This window comes from Pelophylax lessonae (assembly GCF_965119305.1).
Source record: "Pelophylax lessonae genome assembly, chromosome: 2".
NCBI lineage: Eukaryota > Metazoa > Chordata > Amphibia > Anura > Ranidae > Pelophylax > Pelophylax lessonae.
Window position 1 is genome coordinate 726,441,458 of NC_138769.1, and position 23,024 is coordinate 726,464,481.

Consider the following 23,024-nt stretch of genomic DNA (forward strand, 5'->3'; position numbering starts at 1 on the left):
AGGAATAGAAGGGAAATCTTCCAATGGGGACACTAGTTTTGGTGACAACCGGGGATTCCCTCACGTTGGAGTGATTTCCTCTCACTTCCTGTTTTGGCTATGGGACAGGATGTGAAGGGAAATCTGGGGCAGGGTGGGACGAAAAAAAACTGAGAGGGGTTATAACTGTCCCTTATTCCCCCCCCCCCCCCCAAAAAAAAAAAAAAAAAAAAAAAACAACAACAAAGTTTTGCCTTCAGATCTCCTCTAAGAAGTGACAAAGGTATCGGCAAATAAACAGTCCCATAGTGGAGATGTAAATTTTGCTCTGGTCCACCAGTAGTGTGCAGGGACAAGAGCCTAAATAATACACAAAATTCATTTTTATTTTAATTAGAACTAAAATAAAAACTGTATTTTTCATTTTGGATAGAGTAAGGGAGGATTATAACCTGTCAGTTTTTTTTTTTTTTTTTTGCTGTGTCCCATTGGGGACATTCCCTGCACTTCCAGTCCTATAACTGAAACAGGAACTGAGAGAAAATCCCTCCAAAGTGAGGGAATCCCTGGTTGTCATCAGAACTGGTGTCTCCATTCGGGAGATTTTCCTGTACTTCCTGTCCGATAACTGAAACAGGAAGTGAGGGAGTCCCTGGCTGTCATCAGAACTGGTGTCTCCATTCGGGAGATTTTCCTGTACTTCCTGTCCTATTACTGAAACAGGAAGTGAGGGAATCCCTGGCTGTCATCAGAACCGGTGTCTCCATTCGGGAAATTTTCCTGTACTTCCTGTCCTATAACTGAAAACAGGAAGTGAGAGGAAATCCCTGGTGGTCCCCAGAACTAATGTCTCCATTGGGGGGATTCCCTGCACTTCCTGTCCTATAACTGTAACAGGAAGTGAGAGAAAATCCCTCCAAAGTGAGGGAATCCCTGGTTGTCATCAGAACTGGTGTCTCCATTCGGGAGATTTTCCTGTACTTCCTGTCCGATAACAAACAAGAAGTGAGGGAATCCCTGGCTGTCATCAGAACTGGTGTCTCCATTCGGGAGATTTTCCTGTACTTCTTGTCCTATTACTGAAACAGGAGGTGAGGGGATCCCTGGCTGTCATCAGAACTGGTGTCTCCATTTGGGAAATTTTCCTGTACTTCCTGTCTTATAACTGAAAACAGGAAGTGAGAGGAAATCCCTGGTGGTCCCCAGAACTAATGTCTCCATTGAGGAGATTTCCCTGCACTTCCTGCCCCATAGCCAAAACAGGAAGTGAGAAGAAATCCCTCCAAAGCGAGAGAATGCCTGGTTGACACCTGAACTAGTGTCTCCATTAGGGAGATTTCCCTGCACTTCCTGTCCCATAACCAAAACAGGAAGTGAGCAGAAATCCGCCAGAACTAGTGTCCCCATTGAGAAGATTTCTATTCACATTCTGTCTCATAACCAGAACAGGAAGTGAGCGGATATCTCTCCAAAGTGAAGGAATCCCTGCTTGTCACCAGAACTAGTTTCTCCATTAGGGAGATTTCCCTGCACTACCTTCCACATGATGGTAAAGGGATGGAATGGCCTTACTTGAAAAGAAATGTCTTTTTGGAACCTGCCACTGTGGTACAGCACATTCTGCAAATTCACGAAAGGGGGCAGAGTCTACCAGATGAAAAGGCAGCAATTGTAGTGCTAGCAATTTGGCCACGCTAGCATTTAGATGCTGAGCATGTGGATGGCTGGGACGGGATTTCTTTTTACGGTTCAGCAACTGGGATAGCGAAATTTGCCTGCTGGTCAAATCAACAGGTGGTGTACCGCTAGCAGATTGGGTGCAAGTATCTGTGGCACTCATTTCTATACCATCATCCCTCTCAGTGCAGGTTTTTGAGATGGCATGAGGTATAGTAGGGGTAGAGATCTCAGATGAGGAGCAAGGTGAAGTATGCTTTTTATTATGATGTTGGTCTTTCAGGTGCTGTTGCCAACGGACTGCATGGCAGGTCGTCATATGTCTTTTCAAGCATGTGGTGCCCAAGCGGCTGGTGTTCTGGCCACGCTTGAGCCGCTTCAGACAGAGATTGCATACAGCAATGCTGCAGTCTACTGCACATGTGCTGAAAAAAGCCCACACCAATGAACTTTTGGAAGTCAGCGGGGAGTTAACAGCGCCCTGCAAGTGTGGAGCTCTGTGATGTGATGCAATAGGGTGGCTTCCCTTAAGGCGGCCCCTGGAGCACATCCTGCCTCATTGGAGTTGTGCCACCTCCCTTTCCTCTATTCTCTCAGGCACCCAAGTATAGTCAGTGACCTCATTATCCCCTCCCTCCTCGTCACTAGAGCAAACTTGGCAGTATGCTGCAGCTGTGGCAACATGACTGCTAGTTTCTTGTCCATCATTGTCACCCCCTCTCTTTAGGCTCACGTTATTCCCTTCCTCAATCTGGGAACCAACATTGAAGCATTCAAGTTGCTGCGCATCCTCCAGCATCATGCAACTGACACTATGATCAAATAATTCAGGTGACTCCTCCATGCATGATGGTGAGGCTATGGAAGGAGTAGCTGTGAAGAAGGAGCCTGTGGAATGGGACACTTTGGCAGCCGCAGTGGAAGGCAAACTAGTACCGTGTTTCCCCGAAAATAAGCCTGGGTCTTATATTAATTTTGGCACCAAAAGACACAGTAGGGCTTATTTTTAGGGTAGGTCTTATAATGTTCTGTCCCTCTCTGCCCTCCCTGCCTGCCAGAAACCCAGTGTAAACCTAGTTTAGTGTATATAAAATCCTAGGATGCACTTTATTAGTGTTTTATATACTGTCCAGTGAGTGTTTTTATAATACAATTGTGTGAAATACCTTCATTATGGTACATCGCTGCTCTGTGCTCAGCTAATCTCCTGCTCTCTCCTCTCATACGGTAGCTGTCAGAGGGGGATCTCAGCCCCTCCCCTCTAAAGTGTACACAGAAGAGCCGGTGTTCCGTGGTAGATTAGATTAGAATAGGTTTAGCTGATCTGCCGCTCTGCTGTCCTCTTTTCCCTGGTATTTCCCACAATTCTAATCGAACATTCGGCGCTTTTGTGTACACTGCAGAGGGGAGGGGCTGAGATCCCCCACTGACAGCTACGGTATGAGAGGAGAAAGACAGCAGGGAATCACCTGAGAGCAGAGCGGCGATGTAAGGAAGGTATTTCACAGTATTATATTACAAAAACACACTGGACATTATTTAAAACGCTAATAAAGTACATCCTAGGATTTTTAATACTAAACTAGGGCTTATTTTCAGGGTAGGGCTTATATTGCAGCCCGCCACGATAATCAAGATAGGTCTTATTTTCGGGGTAGGGCTTACTTTCGGGGAAACACGGTATGAGCCTGGGTGACAGAGGATGAGGACGGCTTAGTCATCCACTCCACCAACTCTTCTGTATATTGTGGCTCAATAACATGGCCAGCACCTGAAAAAAAAAGGCAAGCATTCCCCACCTGCAGAGGATGCACAATGTCCGTTGCCATCACTTCTCACTGTGGACACAGAGGCTGCTTGGCCTCTTTTAGTGGTCTGTGAGCGTCTGCCTTTCCTTGTCGGCCTTTCGGACATGATGGGAATTTGGGGGGGGGGGGGGGTTTATAACTGATTATTATAGAATGTGTGATGGAAATATGATGCTTGGGTACAATAATTTTGTGCTTGGTGCACTACAAACTGTTTTATTATTGTGTTTTATTTTTTGGGGGGGATTTTTGTAACTTTTTAGTATAATGTGTGGAAAGGAAAGGAAATATGCTGCTTGGGTGCAATACTTTTGTGCTTGGTGCACTATAAACTGTTTTATTATATTTTTTTATTAATAAAGAAAAAAATAATAAAGCCAAAAAAAAGAAAACCCCTGCTCAGGCAGAAGGAAGATTGCCTGAGATGCACAAGGGTGTACAGCAATTATGCCCCTAATATTATGGGTGCTGGTTCACCACCAAAAAAAAAAAAACACCCACTTCTGGAGCTGAAGGAAAAGTGCCTGAGATGCACAAGGGGGGTACAGAAATTATGCCCCTAGTATTATTGTTGTTGGTTCACCACCCATCAAAAACACCCACGTCTGGTGCAGAAGGAAGAGCGCCTGAGATGCACAAGGGGGTATAGCAATTATGGCCCAATATTATGATTGTTGGTTCACCACCCATCAAAAAACATCAACTTCTGGAGCAGAAGGAAGAGCGCCTGAGATGCACAAAGAGGTACAGCAATTATGTCCCTAATATTGTTGTTGGTTCACCACCTACCAAAAAACACCCACGTCTGGAGCAGAAGGAAGAGCACCCGAGATGCACAAGGGTGTACAGCAATTATGCCCCTAATATTATTGTTGTTGGTTCACCACCCACCAAAAAGCACCCACATCTGGAGCAGAAGGAAGAGCGTCTGAGATGCACAAGGGGGTACAGCAATTATGGCCCCAATATTATTTTTGCTGGTTCACCACCCACCAAAAAGCACCCACATCTGGAGCAGAAGGAAGAGCACCCGAGATGCACAAGGGTGTACAGCAATTATGCCCCTAATAGTATTTTTGTTGGTTCACCACCCACCAAAAAACACCCACGTCTGGAGCAGAAGGAAGAGCGTCTGAGATGCACAAGGGGGTACAGCAATTATGCCCCTAATAGTATTGGTGCTGGTTCACCACCAAAAAAAAAAACACCCATGTCTGGAGCAGAAGGAAGAGCGTCCAAGATGCACAGGGGGGTACAGCAATTATGGCCCTACTATTATTTTTCCTGGTTCACCACCCACCAAAAAGCACCCACTTCTGGAGCAGAAGGAAGAGCACCCGAGATGCACAAGGGGGTACAGCAATTATGGCCCTAATATTGTTGATGCAGGTGTACCACCAAAAAACACCCACTTCTGGAGCAGAAGAAACAGTGCCTGAGATGCACAAAGGGAGCAGAAAGTATGCCCTAAATATTATTAGTGCTGCTGCGCAAAATAAAAAAAAAAAATTGCTGTTGACGCAGAAGGACTTTCTACCACCTGCGACACACAGGGGAGAGTACTAATTTTGCAGCAACAGAACCTGATGCTGTTTAAAAAATGGATTGAAAAGAAAAAAAAAATTATATATACAGTGGGTACGGAAAGTATTCAGACCCCCTTAAATTTTTCACTCTTTGTTATATTGCAGCCATTTGCTAAAATCATTTAAGTTCATTCTTCTTCCTCATGAATGTACACATAGCACCCCATACTGACAGAAAAACACAGAATTGTTGACATTGTTGCAGATTTATTAAAAAAGAAAAACTGAAATATCACATGGTCCTAAGTATTCAGACCCTTTGCTCAGTATTTAGTAGAAGCCCCCTTTTGATCTAATACAGCCAGGAGTCTTTTTGGGAAAGATGCAACAAGTCTTTCACACCTGGATTTGGGGATCCTCTGCCATTCCTCCTTGCAGATCCTCTCCAGTTCTGTCAGGTTGGATGGTAAACGTTGGTGGACAGCCATTTTTAGGTCTCTCCAGAGATGCTCAATTGGGTTTAAGTCAGGGCTCTGGCTGGGCCATTCAAGAACAGTCACGGAGTTGTTGTGAAGCCACTCCTTCGTTATTTTAGCTGTGTGCTTAGGGTCATTGTCTTGTTGGAAGGTAAACCTTCGGCCCAGTCTGAGGTCCAGAGCACTCTGGAGAAGGTTTTTGTCCAGGATATCCCTGTACTTGGCCGCATTCATCTTTCCCTCGATTGCAACCAGTCGTCCTGTCCCTGCAGCTGAAAAACACCCCCACAGCATGATGCTGCCACCACCATGCTTCACTGTTGGGACTGTATTGGACAGGTGATGAGCAGTGCCTGGTTTTCTCCACACATACCGCTTAGAATTAAGGCCAAAAAGTTCTATTTTGGTCTCATCAGACCAGTGAATCTTATTTCTCACCATATTGGAGTCCTTCAGGTGTTTTTTAGCAAACTCCATGCGGGCTTTCATGTGTCTTACACTGAGGAGAGGCTTCCGTCGGGCCACTCTGCCATAAAGCCCCGACTGGTGGAGGGCTGCAGTGATGGTTGACTTTCTACAACTTTCTCCCATCTCCTGACTGCATCTCTGGAGCTCAGCCACAGTGATCTTTGGGTTCTTCTTTACCTCTCTCACCAAGGCTCTTCTCCCCCGATAGCTCAGTTTGGCCGGACAGCCAGCTCTAGGAAGGGTTCTGGTCGTCCCAAACGTCTTCCATTTGAGGATTATGGAGGCCACTGTGCTCTTAGGAACCTTAAGTGCAGCAGAAATCTTTTTGTAACCTTGGCCAGATCTGTGCCTTGCCACAATTCTGTCTCTGAGCTCTTCAGGCAGTTCCTTTGACTTCATGATTCTCATTTGCTCTGACATGCATTGTGATCTGGAAGGTCTTATATAGACAGGTGTGTGGCTTTCCTAATCAAGTCAAATCAGTATAATCAAACACAGCTGGACTCAAATGAAGGTGTAGAACCATCTCAAGGATGATCAGAAGAAATGGAAAGCACCTGAGTTAAATATATGAGTGTCACAGCAAAGGGTCTGGATGGCTTGCACCCGAGGGTTCTTAATGAGCTCAGCCAGGTGATCGCCAGACCATTATTCTTGATCTTTAAGGATAGTTTACAGACGGGTATGGTGCCAGCTGATTGGAAAAAAGCCAACGTGGTACCAATATTTAAGAAGGGGCCGAGATATATCCCGGGTAACTATAGGCCGGTCAGCCTAACATCTGTAGTCTGCAAAATTTTGGAGGGGATGTTAAGGGACCACATACAAGACTTTAGTAATGAAAACGGTATTATAATAGTAATCAGCATGGATTCATGAAAAATCGTTCGTGCCAAACCAATCTATTAACCTTCTACGATGAAGTGAGCAGCCACCTAGATAAAGGTAAGCCTGTGGATGTGGTGTATCTGGACTTTGCAAAGGCCTTTGACACCGTTCCCCACAAACGATTACTGTACAAACTAAGGAAGGTAGGTATGGATCAGAAGGTGAGTAACTGGATAGAGAACTGGCTCCAGGGGAGAGTACAGAGGGTGGTGATTAATGGGGAGTACTCGGATTGGGCGGGTGTGGAAAGTGGGGTCCCCCAGGTTTCTGTCCTGGGACCAATCCTGTTTAATTTGTTCATAAATGATCTAGAGGAGGGGATATCTAGCACAATCTCAGTATTTGCAGATGATACTAAACTAGGCATGCCAATATCTTCTATGCAGGATGTGGAAACCTTGCAAGCAGACCTGAACAAAATAACGGGGTGGGCAACTACATGGCAGATGAGGTTTAATGTTGATAAATGTAAAGTAATGCACTTGGGGGCCAGAAACCAGAAAGCAAGCTACTCACTAGGGGGGGAACCTCTGGGTGAGTCTAGGATGGAAAAGGACTTGGGGGTACTGGTAGACAACAAGCTTGGCAGTGGCATGCAATGCCAAGCCGCCGCAAGCAAAGCCAACAGAATACTGGGATGTATAAAAAAGGGGATTCACTCCAGAAATAAAGAGATTATTCTCCCACTCTACAAGACTCTGGTCCGGCCACATCTGGAGTATGCTGTCCAGTTCTGGGCACCGGTCCTCAGGAAGGATGTGCTGGAACTGGAGAAAGTCCAGAGAAGGGCAACAAAAATAATTAGGGGAATGGAGGACATCAGCTATGAGGAAAGACTACAAGCCCTGAACCTTTTCTCTCTGGAGAAAAGACGATTGAGGGGGGATATGATATCAATGTACAAATACTGTACTGGTGACCCGAGCATAAGGAACAAACTATTCAGAGAAAGGAGATACAATAAGACACGTGGCCACTCACTAAAACTAGAGGAAAGGCGGTTTAACCTTAAAGTGCGTAAGGGGTTCTTCACTGTAAGAACGGTAAGGATGTGGAATTCTCTACCACAAGCAGTCATATCAGCAGGGAGCATTGATAGTTTCAAAAAACTATTAGATGGACACCTTAAAGACCACAACATACAGGGGTATACAATGTACGGTTAAAAGCAAACACACACACGCATCATAGGTTGAACTGGATGGACTGATGTCTTTTTTCAACCTCACTAACTATGTAACTATGTAACTATGTAACTTAGGACCATGTGATATTTCAGTTTTTCTTTTTTAATAAATCTGCAACAATGTCAACAATTCTGTGTTTTTCTGTCAGTATGGGGTGCTATGTGTACATTCATGAGGAAGAAGAATGAACTTAAATGATTTTAGCAAATGGCTGCAATATAACAAAGAGTGAAAAATGTAAGGGGGTCTGAATACTTTCCGTACCCACTGTATATATATATATATATATATATATACTGCTCTGGCGGATATATATATACTGGACTTGGCCGATATATATACTGCACTGGCGGATATATATCCCACAGTAACTGATAAAAATATATACTGCACTATCTGATATCATGAACTATCTTATATCCTGCAATAACTGATAAATATATATACTCCACTATCTCCTGCAATAGCTGATGAATATATATATATATATATATATATATATATATATAGGAGCAAAGTACGGAACAAGAGAGGCTAGCAATATAACCTTGCTCACCCGCCGCTCACAAAACTGTATAACTAAATAGAGTTGTTATACTTACGAAGGATTTCTACCATAAACAACTGTCTGAGATGCTTTCTGACACACAGACTTATGTGGAATTGAAAGGGGACCTGACGTCTGAATATCGAAGGGTATTGAAGGATTTGGTAACTTATGGGTATGATCAGCGGGTGTTATGCGATAAAGAAAAAAGATACCTTATGCCAAGTTTTAATCGGATCCCCACGATACCCAAAATCCATAAGGATGCTTTCAATCCCCCTGCCAGACCCATAGTCAATGGGATTAATTCTGTCACTGCTCGGATGGGAGAATATCTCGACTGCTTCCTTCAGACCAGTGTAATTAATCTGAGGTCCTATTTGAAGGACACAAAGGATTTTTTGTGTGCGTTGAGAGAAATTCCGGTTCCCCCAGATAAAGAGATGTTTTTAGTCACAGCCGATGTATCCTCTTTGTACACTGTGATACAGCATGATGATGCTTTATTAGCTCTCAACTGGGCTTTTAGTAGACGAACAGACCTCCCAGACCCCCAGAAAAGGTTCTTAAGGTATGCCTTGGAATTTTGCTTGGCAAATAATTATTTTTGGTATAATGGCAGGTTCTTTAGTCAGAAACGTGGAGTGGCTAAGGGAGCCAAATTTGCTCCGAGCCTTGCCAACCTTTTCATGGGGGAATGGGAGGATAGGTTGGGAGGAAGATCACAGCTCAAAATGTACAAGAGGTACATTGATGACCTGTTTTTTATATGGGAGGGCCCTGAGAATGAGTTGGCAGAGTTTGCCAACTCATTAAATTCAAATACTAATAACATCCGATTAGAATTTAATTGGAGCCAAGCTTCAATCCACTATTTGGATGTGGAGGTCATGTTGCGGAACAGGGTTTTAGAGACCAGGGTCTACTTCAAGCCCACGGACCGCAACGGTCACCTCCCCATCCATAGTGGACACCACAACAGTTGGTTGCGTAACATCCCTAAGGGGCAATTGTTACGGGTAAGGAGGAATTGTACCACTGATGCCGACTATCAGACTCAATCTCAAGTGATTCGCCAGCGATTCCTAGAAAAGGGATATGATGGCGAATCGTTAGATAAAAATATATTTGGAGGTGGCGACAATTTCACAACAGGCTTGTTTGGCAGAACGTGTTAATACTCCTGATAACAAACATGAGTGGAGTTTTTTAACTCAGTACAATTCCCAGCATAAAGAGATTGAGGAAATTATCAGGAGACATTGGGGGGTTCTATGCCTTGATAAGATCCTTGGCAACAACTTACCATCTAGGCTTTCTTTCATATATAGAAAAGCACCCACTTTCGGAGACCAAATTGTGCATAAGGTCTTAGATCCCCCTACCAAACCTACTATGTTTTGGGAGAATAAGACGGGTTTTTACACATGCCGACAGTGCAAAACCTGCAAACAAGTGCGTTCCCATTTAAGGGGTTTTACCTCTTTTTACTCTTTTGCTAATGGGGAGAATTTCGAGATCGAAGATTTAATCACATGCCACACGACCCATGTCGTTTATGGCATGGAGTGCCCTTGTGGTCTTCTTTATATTGGCAGGACCAAGAGAACCCTGGCGATTCGGATATCAGAACATATCGCCAACATTAGGAAAGGGTTCAAAGACCATAATGTATCCCTTCACTTTAAAGAGTACCACAACCAGGATCCCACATATTTGAAATTTTGGGGCATAGAACGGGTAGATCCGGTGTGGAGGGGTTCTAACCGAGTTAGAGATCTGTCCAAACGAGAAACGTATTGGATTTTCCAAACCAATTCTCTACATCCGAAAGGGCTCAATATAGATCTCAACATCAATTGTTTTATCAGTAATTATTGATTCGTGACATCTGTGTTTTATATTTTATATACTAAATGTGTTTATATATATATTGAGTAATTTTTTTATATATATCTATATTTATATTGGCTGATTCTATACCTGTATTTTGATTTTATGTAACCTATATGAAATTTTAGGGGTACGCAATCACCCTGCTGCCATTTTAGTCTATGTACCGTATATACTCGAGTATAAGCCGAGTTTTTCAGCACATTTTTTTGTGCTGAAAACGTCCCCCTCGGCTTATACTCGAGTCAAGGAAAAAAATGTCCTCTCCGACGGGTTTAAGGTTTAAAAATGGCGCCGCCCGTCGCATACATGTTACCGCGCACGCGCCGCCGCCGCTCGTGTAATTTCGGCTATTCCCGGCGCCGCTCGGGAGAGGCCGGGAATAGCCGAAAGTATACGAGCGGCGGCGGCGCGTGCGCAATGACGTGTCGGCCCCGGGCGGCGCCATTTTTAAAATGAAGGCGCCTCTGGAACAGGTAAGTGAAACAGCTTCACTACCTGCCATGGGCTGCGGGCACACTACGAGGGATGCAGTGCTGCGGGCATGGTCCACATGTACCATGCCCACAGCACTGCATCTCCTGTAGTATGCCCACAACCCCGGATCCTCTAGTACCATGCCAGTACCCTGCAATCTCCTGCACCATGCCAGTACCCTGCAATCTCCTGCACCATGCCAGTACCCTGCAATCTCCTGCACCATGCCAGTACCCTGCATTCTCCTGCACCATGCCAGTACCCTGCATTCTCCTGTACCATGCCAGTACCCTGCATTCTCCTGCACCATGCCAGTACCTTGCATTCTCCTGTACCATGCCAGTACCCTGCATTCTCCTATACCATGCCAGTACCCTGCATTCTCCTGCACCATGCCAGTCACCCTGCATTCTCCTGCACCATGCCCGCCGCCCTGCATTCTCACCCTAGGCTTATACTCGAGTCAATGATTTTTCCCATCTTTTTGTGGTAAAAGTAGGGGTCTCGGCTTATACTCGGGTCGGCTTATACTCGAGTATATACGGTATATAGGGTTTTATTGGTGGTTTTAATATGATTATATGAAATGTGTGATTAATTTATGATGTATTAATAACATGTATGCACAGCATTTGCACTTTATAATAGTTAGCCAAATTAGAGTACTAAAGCCATTAAGTACTTAACAATACTGTCATAGTATTGGCTATATGATCCGCTGATGATCTTGAGCCGGATAATGTGGTCTATGTGTGTGAACAGATCGCGATCCGGGCAGTGAAAGCGGTGACGCCAGTTGTGGGCGGAAGTGCAGCATACATGAAGAGTGCTGAGGAAAGGGCGGAAGTGGGAGGGAGGCAACTTGCCCATGTGATCGGCCAAATGCCGTCGCCGCCCACTCCAATGCAGTTAAATACTAGTGACTATGCTGCGTGACCACGCCCTCGGTAGAAGTCACTCGCTGACGAAATGCGTCAGGCGTGGTCACGCAATCACGCAGGAAGCCCTCGTCACACGCCGATTCCTCGAGGCTCGCAGCTAGGTACCGAGGGGCGGGCGAACAGGACGGGAAACGTCGGTAGAACTGTCGGCATTTCCTCAAATTAACATGCTGTTGATTTTATTCTGTCTGTAAGTGCAATGATTGAGGGATTTATGTTTTGGGAATAAAAAGCGCATTTTGCTGGATTACGCTATGTTGCTTTGTTATTCTACATGCAAACTGTCTACATGTTGGTGAGGCGATCATCGGTTTGATATCGTAAGGTGCTCCGATTGAGGTGCTGACCAAATTGCGGGTGTCTGGAGGAGACTAGGTGATCCCACTGACTGTTATGTTCGGCGCATATACAGATTCTATCTGGTAAGTGTTCCCACTTAAGGGTGCACACAGCGGTGTGGTGGAGGTCTTTTCTGGTTTCCTGCAAGAATTCACCATCTTCAGAATCTGGTTATATTTGGGACTTTATGCATGGACTTTCCCTGACATTTATTATATAGGTTCATTTTATGTGGACTTTAGCGCTGCTAGTGTGTGAAGGATTTCGAGCCAGTGGTTCTGTTAATTTGTTTCACACACCTATTTTTTGATATACCGTATTTTCCGGCGTATAAGACGACTGGGTGTATAAGACGACCCCCCCTAATTTTCATCTACCGGTAATAATTATACTTAGGTTACCTTGGAGATATTATACTCGGCGTATAAGATGACCCCCCATTTTTGGGGGATTTTTTTGAGGTTCAAAAGTACTCTTATACGTCAGAAAATACAGTATATATCTCCTACACTGGTGGATCTATTAATATATAACCCGCACACTCCACTAACTACCCTGCCTAATCTCCACTCCTAACACACTGCACATGACTGCAGTGTAAGCAGCCTTTATATAGTGTGGGGGGCGTGGACTTAGCCCCTGAGCCATGATTGGCTAAAGGCACCCTGCCTTTGGCCAATCACGGACATTGTGCTGTGATTGGCCAAAGCATACAGGTAAAGGTGCATGCTTTGGCCAATCACAAGCATTGTATTATGGAGTGCAAATTTCCCACGAACTGCCCCGTTTGTTCGTTGTTCTACGTACTAATGAACACTCGATGTTCGAGAGGAACTCGAAGCTCATTCCTAATTGGAGGATTCCTCCTTTATTCCTGTTCTGGAGACAACCCAAAAGTGGTTCCAATCCCTCTCCACTCTATCCAAACCTTCCCCACACATTCATTCATAAATTACACATTGCTAGTGGAATCATAAAGTACAGTCACTGTGTAGTAGCTCCTCAGTCTATTCATAAAGCACAGTCACTGTGTAGTAGCTCCTCAGTCTCTTCGTAAAGCACAGTCACTGTGTAGTAGCTCCTCAGCCTCTTCTCTATCGCTGAGCTGTAAAGTGCAGTTGAACTCTTCCTGGAAGGCTTCTAGGAATGGTGGGATGACCTCTTCCACGCCGATGTCTCTTCCCAGCTCGGCACTCAGGGAGGTGACCCCCTTCCCCTCGATCCCGCACGGCACGATGTGGTTGAACCATGTCAGGTCGGTGTTGCAGTTCAGGGCTAACCCGTGGGAGGTGATATGGTGAGAGCAATGGACGCCTGCCAGAGGGAGGAGATGTAATCAGCAACTTCACCAAAATAACACAAAGGGGTAAAAATAGAGAGAAAAATAATGATTTGATCCCCTGCAGATTGTGTAAGTTTGGAATTTTGCCAACTTATAGAGAAATAAAGAGTCTATAATTTTTATCATAGGTGTATTTTAAATGATAGAGACAGAATACCAACCATAAATCCAGAAAAAACACAATACAAATGTTATAAATTGAATTGCAGTTCAGTGAGTAAAATAAGTATTTGATTCCCAACCAACCAACAATAATTGGTCATATGGTGCACAGATTAGTTCAGTCAATGTAAGAAGGTGTTCCTAAATGACAACTCGTTATGTGTATAAAAGTCACCTGTCCACAGAATCTTCCTTCTATTCAAACCTCACCATCGTGGTTAACCACTTGCCGACCAGTCACTGGGACTGCACTGCGGCAAAGTGGCTCGATTCCGTCCAGCGACGTAGACCTACGTCACTGGACTCCTCCCCTTGTGGGCGGCGCTCGCGCGCCGCCGGAGGCGCGCTCCCGCTGTTTTCAGTCATAGCGGGAGTCTGGCCAGGGGAGGAGCAGCGGCGATCGCCGCCGCTCTTCCCCGATCGTCGGGGGAATCGAGTGAGGAGATCCGCCCGCTTGTGTAAACAGAGCAGGCGGATCTCCTAAGTGACAAACAGTGACAGATTGCAGGGTTCAGCATAGCTGAACATGCGATCTGTCCTTGTGTCACTCAGTCACCTCCCCCCCCCCACACGTCAGTAAGCACCAGGCATACATTAACCCCTCCCTCTCCAATAAAATTAACCCCTTCCCTGCCAGTGTAATTTTACAGTAACAGTGCATATATATAGCACTGATTACTGCAGTAATGTCACTGGTACCCCCAAAAGTGTCAAAAATGTCAGTCAAGGGTCCGATCTGTCTGCCGCAATGTCACAGTCCCGCAAAAAAAAGAAAAAAATCGCAGATCGCCGCCATTACGCGTTAAAAAAAACCCACCAAAAATGACAGAAATCTTTCCCTTTGTTAGTAAACGCGATAACTTTTGCGCAAACCAATCAAAATACGCTTATTGTGAATTTTTTTTACCAAACACATGTAGCAGAAAACAAATTGGCCAAAAATTTAAAAAATGTTTGATTTTTACATTTTTTTGGGGGGGAATTTCATATAAAAAATGTGAAAAATATTGTTATTTTTTCAAAATTTACGCTCTTTTTTTGTTTATAGCGCAAAAAGTAAAAATCGCACAGGTGATCAAATAACACCAAAGGAAAGCTCTGTTTGTGGGGAAAAAAGGACGTAAATTTCGTTTGGGTACGGCGTCGTACGACCGCGCAATTGTCAGTTAACCGGTTGCCGACCGCCGCACGACTATGTACTGCGGCGGTCAGCCCCGGCCAGGCAGAGTGACGTATCGATACGTCACTCGCCTGTCACTGACTTGCGAGCGGGCGCTGCGGCTCGTTCACAGACAAGTCAGTGCGTGTGACGGCGGACCCGATGTCCGCCGGTCACACTAGGATCGCTCCTGTGAAGGGAGAAAGGCGGAGCGGCTTATGTAAACAAGCCGCCCGTCATTCTCCCTGGTGTAAAAATGAAGATCAGACAGTTCTACTATGTAGAACTGTTGATCTTTGTTTTTACACCAATAGCATTGTCCCTGCACAGTTAGAATCACGCCCCTAGGACACACTTAACCCCTCCCTGTCCAATAAAGTTAACCCCTTCCCTGCCAGTGTCATTTTTGCAGTAACAGTGCATATGTATAGCACTGATTACTGCAGTAATGTCACTGGTATCCCCAAAAGTGTCAAAAATGTCAGTCAAGGGTCCGATCTGTCCGCCGCAATGTCGCAGTACCGCAAAAAAAAAAAAAAAAAAAAAAAAAAAAATCGCAGATCGCCGCCATTACGCGTTAAAAAAAAAAACACCAAAAATGACAAAAATCTTTCCCTTTGTTAGTAAACGCAATAACTTTTGCGCAAACCAATCAAAATACGCTTTTTGCGATTTTTTTTACCAAACATAGGTAGCGTAAAACAATTTGGCCGAAAATGTTAAAAAATTTTGATTTTTACATTTTTTTGGGGGGGAATTTCATATAAAAAAATGTGAAAAATATTGTTATTTTTGCAAAAATTACGCTCTTTTTTTGTTTATAGCGCATGATCAAAAAATCGCATAGGTGATCAAATACCACCAAAAGAAAGCTCTGTTTGTGGGAAAAAAAGGATGTGAAATTCGTTTAGGTACAGCGTCGCACGACCGCGCAATTGTCCGTCAAAGTCACGCAGTAAAAAAAAAAAAAAATCGCAAAAAAAACCCTGGTCTTTTAGCAGCCAAATCCTCCGGGGCTTAAGTGGTTAAAGTCGCACAGTGCCGAATTGCAAAAAGTGGCCCGGACGTAAGACAGCAAAATCCTCCGGTGGTAAAGTGGTTAAGATGAAAGAGCTGTCAAAAGGACATCAGGGAGAAGATTGTAGATCTGATGCACAAGGCTGGAATGGGCTACAAGACCATCGGCAAGAAGCTTGGCGAGGAGACAACTGTTGGAGCGATTATTTACAAAGAAGAAATACAAAATAAACATCAATCGCCCTCGGTCTGAAGCTCCATGCAAGATTTCCCCTCATGGGGTAAGGATGATCATGAGAAAAGTGAGGGATAACAAAGAACTACACGGGAAGAGCTTGTGAATGATCTCAAGGCAGTTGGGACCGCAGTCACCAAACAAACCATTGGTAACACAATAAGTCGCCATGGGTTGAAATCTTGCAGCAACCGCAAGGTCCCCCTCCTCAAGAAGGCCCATGTACAGTAATGCCAATGAACATCTAAACCAGGAGTGTCAAACTCAATTTCATTGTGGGCCGTATCAGCATTAGGGTTGTCCTAAAAGGGACTGTTGTATCTGTAAGACTATCGACTTATGGCACTTTTCCACTGCAAGTACCGGCTCGGCTCCACTCGGCACTGCTTGGCCCAGCTCGGTTTGCTTTTCCACTGTGTGGTACGGGTCGGCACGTTTCGGCACTGTATAGGCTCTAATCGGCTCAGTTTGCTTTTCCACTAAAGTAGTAAGTGGGTGGGATTACAATGATTCTCTGACCAATCAGTGGCTAGTAGTGACAAACAATCAAGGCTGCATGCAAAGGATTGTGGGATATGGTATAGGTACAGCCCACTTGGAACCCCAATCGAGGTGGTACTGTTTAAGCGAGCCGTACCATGTAGTGGAAAAGCGCCGCTGTACCAAACCGTTCGAACACGTACCATGCGGTACCATGCAGTGGAAAAGCGCCAAACCGAGCCGTACCATGCAGTGGAAAAGCGCTATAAGATACCTATGAGTGTAGAGTTCACGTGTGTGCTACATACAGATTGCAGTGTTCACGGTAGCGCTGTGTACAGACTGCAGGGTTGAGGAGTGTATTGGCACTTTTCCACTGCAAGTACCGGCTCGGCTCTACTCGGCCCGGTTTGCTTTTCCACTGCTGGTACCGCATGGTACAGTGTTGGAACGGTTCGGTACGGTACGGTTTGCTTTTCTACCAAAGTAGTACTAAAGTTAAGTGGGTGGGATAACAACTGGGTGGGTGGGATTCTCTGACCAATCAGTGGCTAGTAGTGACTGCATGCAAAGGATTGTGGGATATGGTACCGGGTATGGTACCTCTTGGAACCACAACCGAGGTGGTACTGTTTTTGAGAGCCGTACCGTTCGGTTCCATGCAGTGGAAAAGCGCCGCCGTACCGTACCGTACCGTTCCTACACTATACCATGCGGTACCAGCAGTGGAAAAGCACAAAAGCGAGCCGAACCGTTCGGTTCCATGCAGTGGAAAAGCGCCATATGACATACAGAGTGCAGGGTTGAGGAGTGTAGGACATACAGAGTGCAGGGTTGAGGAGTGTAGGACATACAGAGTGCAGGGTTGAGGAATGTAGGACATACAGAGTGCAGGGTTGAGGAGTGTAGGACATACAGAGTGCAGGGTTGAGGAGTGTATGACATACAGAGTGCAGGGTTGAGGAGTGTATGACATACAGAGTGCAGGGTTGAGGAGTGTTTGAAATACAGAGTGCAGGGTTGAGGAGTGTATGACATACAGAGTGCAGGGTTGAGGAGTGTGTGACATACAGAGTGCAGGGTTGAGGAGTGTGTGACATACAGAGTGCAGGGTTGAGGACTGTTTGACATACAGAGTGCAGGGTTGAGGAGTGTATGACATACAGAGTGCAGGGTTGAGGAGTGTGTGACATACAGAGTGCAGGGTTGAGGAGTGTGTGACATACAGAGTGCAGGGTTGAGGAGTGTATGACATACAGAGTGCAGGGTTGAGGAGTGTATGACATACAGAGTGCAGGGTTGAGGAGTGTATGACAAACAGACTGCAGGGTTGAGGAGTGTATGACATACAGAGTGCAGGGTTGAGGAGTGTATGACATACAGAGTGCAGGGTTGAGGAGTGTATGACATACAGAGTGCAGGGTTGAGGAGTGTATGACATACAGAGTGCAGGGTTGAGGAGTGTATGACATACAGAGTGCAGGGTTGAGGAGTGTAGGACATACAGAGTGCAGGGTTGAGGAGTGTAGGACATACAGAGTGCAGGGTTGAGGAGTGTAGGACATACAGAGTGCAGGGTTGAGGAGTGTGTGACATACAGAGTGCAGGGTTGAGGAGTGTATGACATACAGAGTGCAGGGTTGAGGAGTGTATGACATACAGAGTGCAGGGTTGAGGAGTGTATGACATACAGAGTGCAGGGTTGAGGAGTGTGTGACATACAGAGTGCAGGGTTGAGGAGTGTATGACATACAGAGTGCAGGGTTGAGGAGTGTATGACATACAGAGTGCAGGGTTGAGGAGTGTGTGACATACAGAGTGCAGGGTTGAGGAGTGTGTGACATACAGAGTGCAGGGTTGAGGAGTGTATGACATACAGAGTGCAGGGTTGAGGAGTGTATGACATACAGAGTGCAGGGTTGAGGAGTGTATGACATACAGAGTGCAGGGTTGAGGAGTGTATGACATACAGAGTGCAGGGTTGAGGAGTGTATGACATACAGAGTGCAGGGTTGAGGAGTGTATGACATACAGAGTGCAGGTTTGAGGAGTGTATGACATTCAGAGTGCAGGGTTGAGGAGTGTGTGACATACAGAGTGCAGGGTTGAGGAGTGTGTGACATACAGAGTGCAGGGTTGAGGAGTGTATGACAAACAGAGTGCAGGGTTGAGGAGTGTATGACATACAGAGTGCAGGGTTGAGGAGTGTATGACATACAGAGTGCAGGGTTGAGGAGTGTATGACATACAGACTGCAGGGTTGAGGAGTGTGTGACATACAGACTGCAGGGTTGAGGAGTGTATGACATACAGACTGCAGGGTTGAGGAGTGTATGACATACAGACTGCAGGGTTGAGGAGTGTATGACATACAGACTGCAGGGTTGAGGAGTGTATGACATACAGAGTGCAGGGTTGAGGAGTGTATGACAAACAGACTGCAGGGTTGAGGAGTGTATGACATACAGAGTGCAGGGTTGAGGAGTGTATGACATACAGACTGCAGGGTTGAGGAGTGTATGACATACAGAGTGCAGGGTTGAGGAGTGTATGACATACAGACTGCAGGGTTGAGGAGTGTGTGACATACAGAGTGCAGGGTTGAGGAGTGTGTGACATACAGAGTGCAGGGTTGAGGAGTGTGTGACATACAGAGTGCAGGGTTGAGGAGTGTATGACATACAGAGTGCAGGGTTGAGGAGTGTATGACATACAGAGTGCAGGGTTGAGGAGTGTATGACATACAGAGTGCAGGGTTGAGGAGTGTATGACATACAGAGTGCAGGGTTGAGGAGTGTATGACATACAGAGTGCAGGTTTGAGGATTGCGTGACATACAGACTGCAGGGTTGAGGAGTGTGTGACATACAGACTGCAGGGTTGAGGAGTGTGTGACATACAGACTGCAGGGTTGAGGAGTGTATGACATACAGACTGCAGGGTTGAGGAGTGTATGACATACAGAGTGCAGGGTTGAGGAGTGTATGACAAACAGACTGCAGGGTTGAGGAGTGTATGACATACAGAGTGCAGGGTTGAGGAGTGTTTGACATACAGAGTGCAGGGTTGAGGAGTGTATGACATACAGACTGCAGGGTTGAGGAGTGTATGACATACAGAGTGCAGGGTTGAGGAGTGTATGACATACAGACTGCAGGGTTGAGGAGTGTATGACATACAGAGTGCAGGGTTGAGGAGTGTATGACATACAGAGTGCAGGGTTGAGGAGTGTGCTACGTACAGAACGCAGAGATAAGCAGTATGGGGCATGCAGATTGCAGGAGTGTGCGGAGTACAGAGTTCCCCCCACCTCCCAAAAAATCTTCCTCACATCTCAGCTGCCTGTCTCTACTACCTCCCAGCAATGTAGGTCTCTCTGTAGATCATTGGTCGGCACTGCCTTGCCCCGTTGTGAGTGCATGCAAGGTAGGCAAGGATCTGCAATACTCGGAGGTGGTGGAACGGAGTTCCACCACATTCCAGTTGAAAAAAGCCCTGGGTGCGAGGGCCACATGAAATGGCCTGGCGGGCCTTCTGTTTGACACCTGTGATGTAAAGGATTCAGAGAAGAATTGGGAGAAAGTGCTGTGGTCAGATGAGACCAAAATTGAGTTCTTCGGCATTAACTCAACTCACCGTATATGAAGGAAGAAAAATGCTGACTACGACCCTAAGGACACCATCCCTACACTCAAGCATGGAGGTGGAAACATGATGCGTTGGGGCTGTTTCCCTGCTAAAGGTACAGATCGACTTTGCCGAATTGAGGGGTCAATGGATGGGGCCATGTATTGGATGAGAAACTTCTACCCTCAGCCAGAACGCTGAAGATGGGTCTTCCAATATGACAATGACTCAAAACATACCGCCAAGGCAAGGTGAGGCTCAAGAAGAAGCACATTGGAGAGTCATGGAGTGGCCTGCATGTCTCCAAACCTTAATCCTATAGAAAATGTATGGAGGGAGCTGAAACTTCGATTTACAAAGAGTCAACCAAGAAACCTTAAGGATTTAGAGAAGATCTGTAAAGAAGAGTGGATTAAAATCCCTCCTGAGATGTGCAAACCTGGTCACCAACTACAAGAAACATCTCTTACCTAACAAGGGCTTCTCCACCAAGTCATGTTTCACTTGGGGATCAAATACTTATTTTACTCACTGAACTGCAACTCAATTTATAACATTTGTATTATGTTTTTTCTGGATTTGTGTTTTTTTTCTGGATTCTGTCTCGATCATATAAAATACACCTATGATAACAATGATAGACCCTTCATTTCTCTGTATGTGGGCAAACGTACGAAATCTGCAGGGGGTCCAATAATTATTTCCCCCACTGTAGATGAGAATGGACAATATGGAGCTAAGGATGGAGTGCGGGAGGTTAGAACCCCTGGTAGGTTATTTATAGCTGTCTATGTCTCTCCCAGGGAGATTCTCCCTCTCCAGTTGGGAGTTGTAGACCCCTCATATAATATATAGGACGTGCTGAGAGCTGTAGTCCTCCTCATATAATATACAGGACAGACTGGGAGTTGTAGTCCCTTCATATATTACACAAGACATGCTGGAGGTTGTAGTCCCCCCCATATAATATACAGAACATGCTGGGGGTTGTAGTTCCCTCATATAATACACAGGACATGCTGGGAGTTGTAGTCCTCTCATATCATATACAGGACATGCTGGGAGTTGTAGTCCTCTCATATCATATACAGGACATGCTGGGAGTTGTAGTCCTCTCATATCATATACAGGACATGCTGGGAGTTGTAGTCCTCTCATATCATATACAGGACATGCTGGGAGTTGTAGTCCCCTCATATAATACACAGGACATGCTGGGAGTTGTAGTCCCTTCTTATAATACACAGGACATGCTGGGAGTTGTAGTCCCTTCATATAATACACAGGACATGCTGGGAGTTGTAGTCCCTTCTATAACACACAGGACATGCTGGAAATTGTAGTCCCTTCATATAATACACAGGACATGCTGGGAGTTGTAGTCCCTTCTATAACACACGGGACATGCTGGGAGTTGTAGTCCTCTATATAATACACAGGACATGCTGGGAGTTATAGTCCCCTCATATAACACACAGGACATGCTGGGAGTTGTAGTCCTCCCATATAACACACAGGACATGCTGGGAGTTGTAGTCCTCCCATATAACACACAGGACATGCTGGGAGTTGTAGTCCTCCCATATAACACACAGGACATGCTGGGAGTTGTAATCCTCTCATATAACACACAGGACATGCTGGGAGTTGTAGTCCCTAATATAACGTAGAGGACATGCTGGGAGTTGTAGTCCCTTCTATAATACACAGGACATGCTGGGGGTTGTAGTCCTCTCATATAATACACAGGACATGCTGGGAGTTGTAGTCCCTTCTATAATACACAGGACATGCTGGGAGTTGTAGTCCTCTCATATAATGCACAGGACATGCTGGGAGTTGTAGTCCCTTCTATAACACACAGGACATGCTGGGAGTTGTAGTCCTCTCATATAACACACAGGACATGCTGGGAGTTGTAGTCCCGCATATAACGCACAGGACATGCTGGGAGTTGTAGTCCTCTCATATAACACACAGGACATGCTGGGAGTTGTAGTCCTCTCATATAACACACAGGGCATGCTGGGAGTTGTAGTCCTCTCATATAACACACAGCAGTACCCCGCACACAGAGTCCAGTCCTCACCTATGGCGCAGATCTTCTTCTCTCCCACCCAGACTCCGGTCTCCTCAGCCCGCTCCCCGGACACCCCGAGCCCCCGGCACAGGCCTATGGCCGCCCCCTCCAGGCCGCACACGTATCTCCGGAGTCCGCGGTGCAGGCGGCGGAGGCTGAGGACCGGGTAACACACCAGCTGCCCGGGGCCGTGGAAGGTGATGAGGCCCCCGCGGCCAGTCCGCTGGAAATCCGCCCCAAGTGCCCGGAGCCTGGCCTCCTCCTCCGCCGAGTACCGACCCTGCCGGATCCCCACCGTGTACACCGGCCTGTGCTCCAACAGCAGCAGCCTGTCCTCCCCCCGCTCCGCACACAGGCGGGCGCTCCGGGCCTGGGCCCGCACAGCCTCGGGGTAGGGCAACAAACCCAGCCGCAGGACGCGCAGCATCGGTCGGCCCGCCGAGTGCGACATACCGGGGTTCCGCCGGGGCCTGCTGGAGGGGGCGGGGACGTCTGTTCTGGGTCACAGGCTGGAAGACTGCAAGTCCCAGCCAGGAGTCAGGACTAATGATGCATCACAAGTCCCAGCCAGGACTGATGAGGCACCACAAATCAGAGGTAGAACTAATGAAGCACCACAAGTCCCAGTCATAACTACTATGTACCACAATTCCAAGCCAGGACTAATGAGGCACAACAAGTCCCAGCCAGCCAGGACTAATTAGGCACCACAAGTC

The 23,024-nt window shown here is 46.1% G+C and overlaps 1 protein-coding gene across 1 annotated transcript; it reads right to left on the minus strand.

Annotated features, from left to right (window-relative positions):
- Window positions 1-13,155: 13,155 nt before the first annotated feature.
- LIPT2 (lipoyl(octanoyl) transferase 2) lies at window positions 13,156-22,815 on the minus strand. The gene is made up of 2 exons (XM_082247852.1): window positions 22,318-22,815; window positions 13,156-13,520 (listed from the first exon to the last, which is right to left on the minus strand). The coding sequence occupies exons 1-2, from the start codon at window positions 22,757-22,759 to the stop codon at window positions 13,249-13,251; spliced, it is 714 nt and encodes a 237-aa protein (XP_082103978.1). The 5' UTR covers window positions 22,760-22,815; the 3' UTR covers window positions 13,156-13,248.
- Between the last annotated feature and the right edge of the window lie 209 nt (window positions 22,816-23,024).

Excerpts from the sequence above, each read along its gene's own strand:
- LIPT2 (XM_082247852.1), bottom strand. The coding sequence starts at position 22,759 with ATGTCGCACTCGGCGGGCCGACCGATGCTGCGCGTCCTGCGGCTGGGT. Across the intron at positions 13,521-22,317 it reads GAAGAAGATCTGCGCCATAG|GCGTCCATTGCTCTCACCAT; the intron begins GTGAGGACTGGA and ends TCCCTCTGGCAG.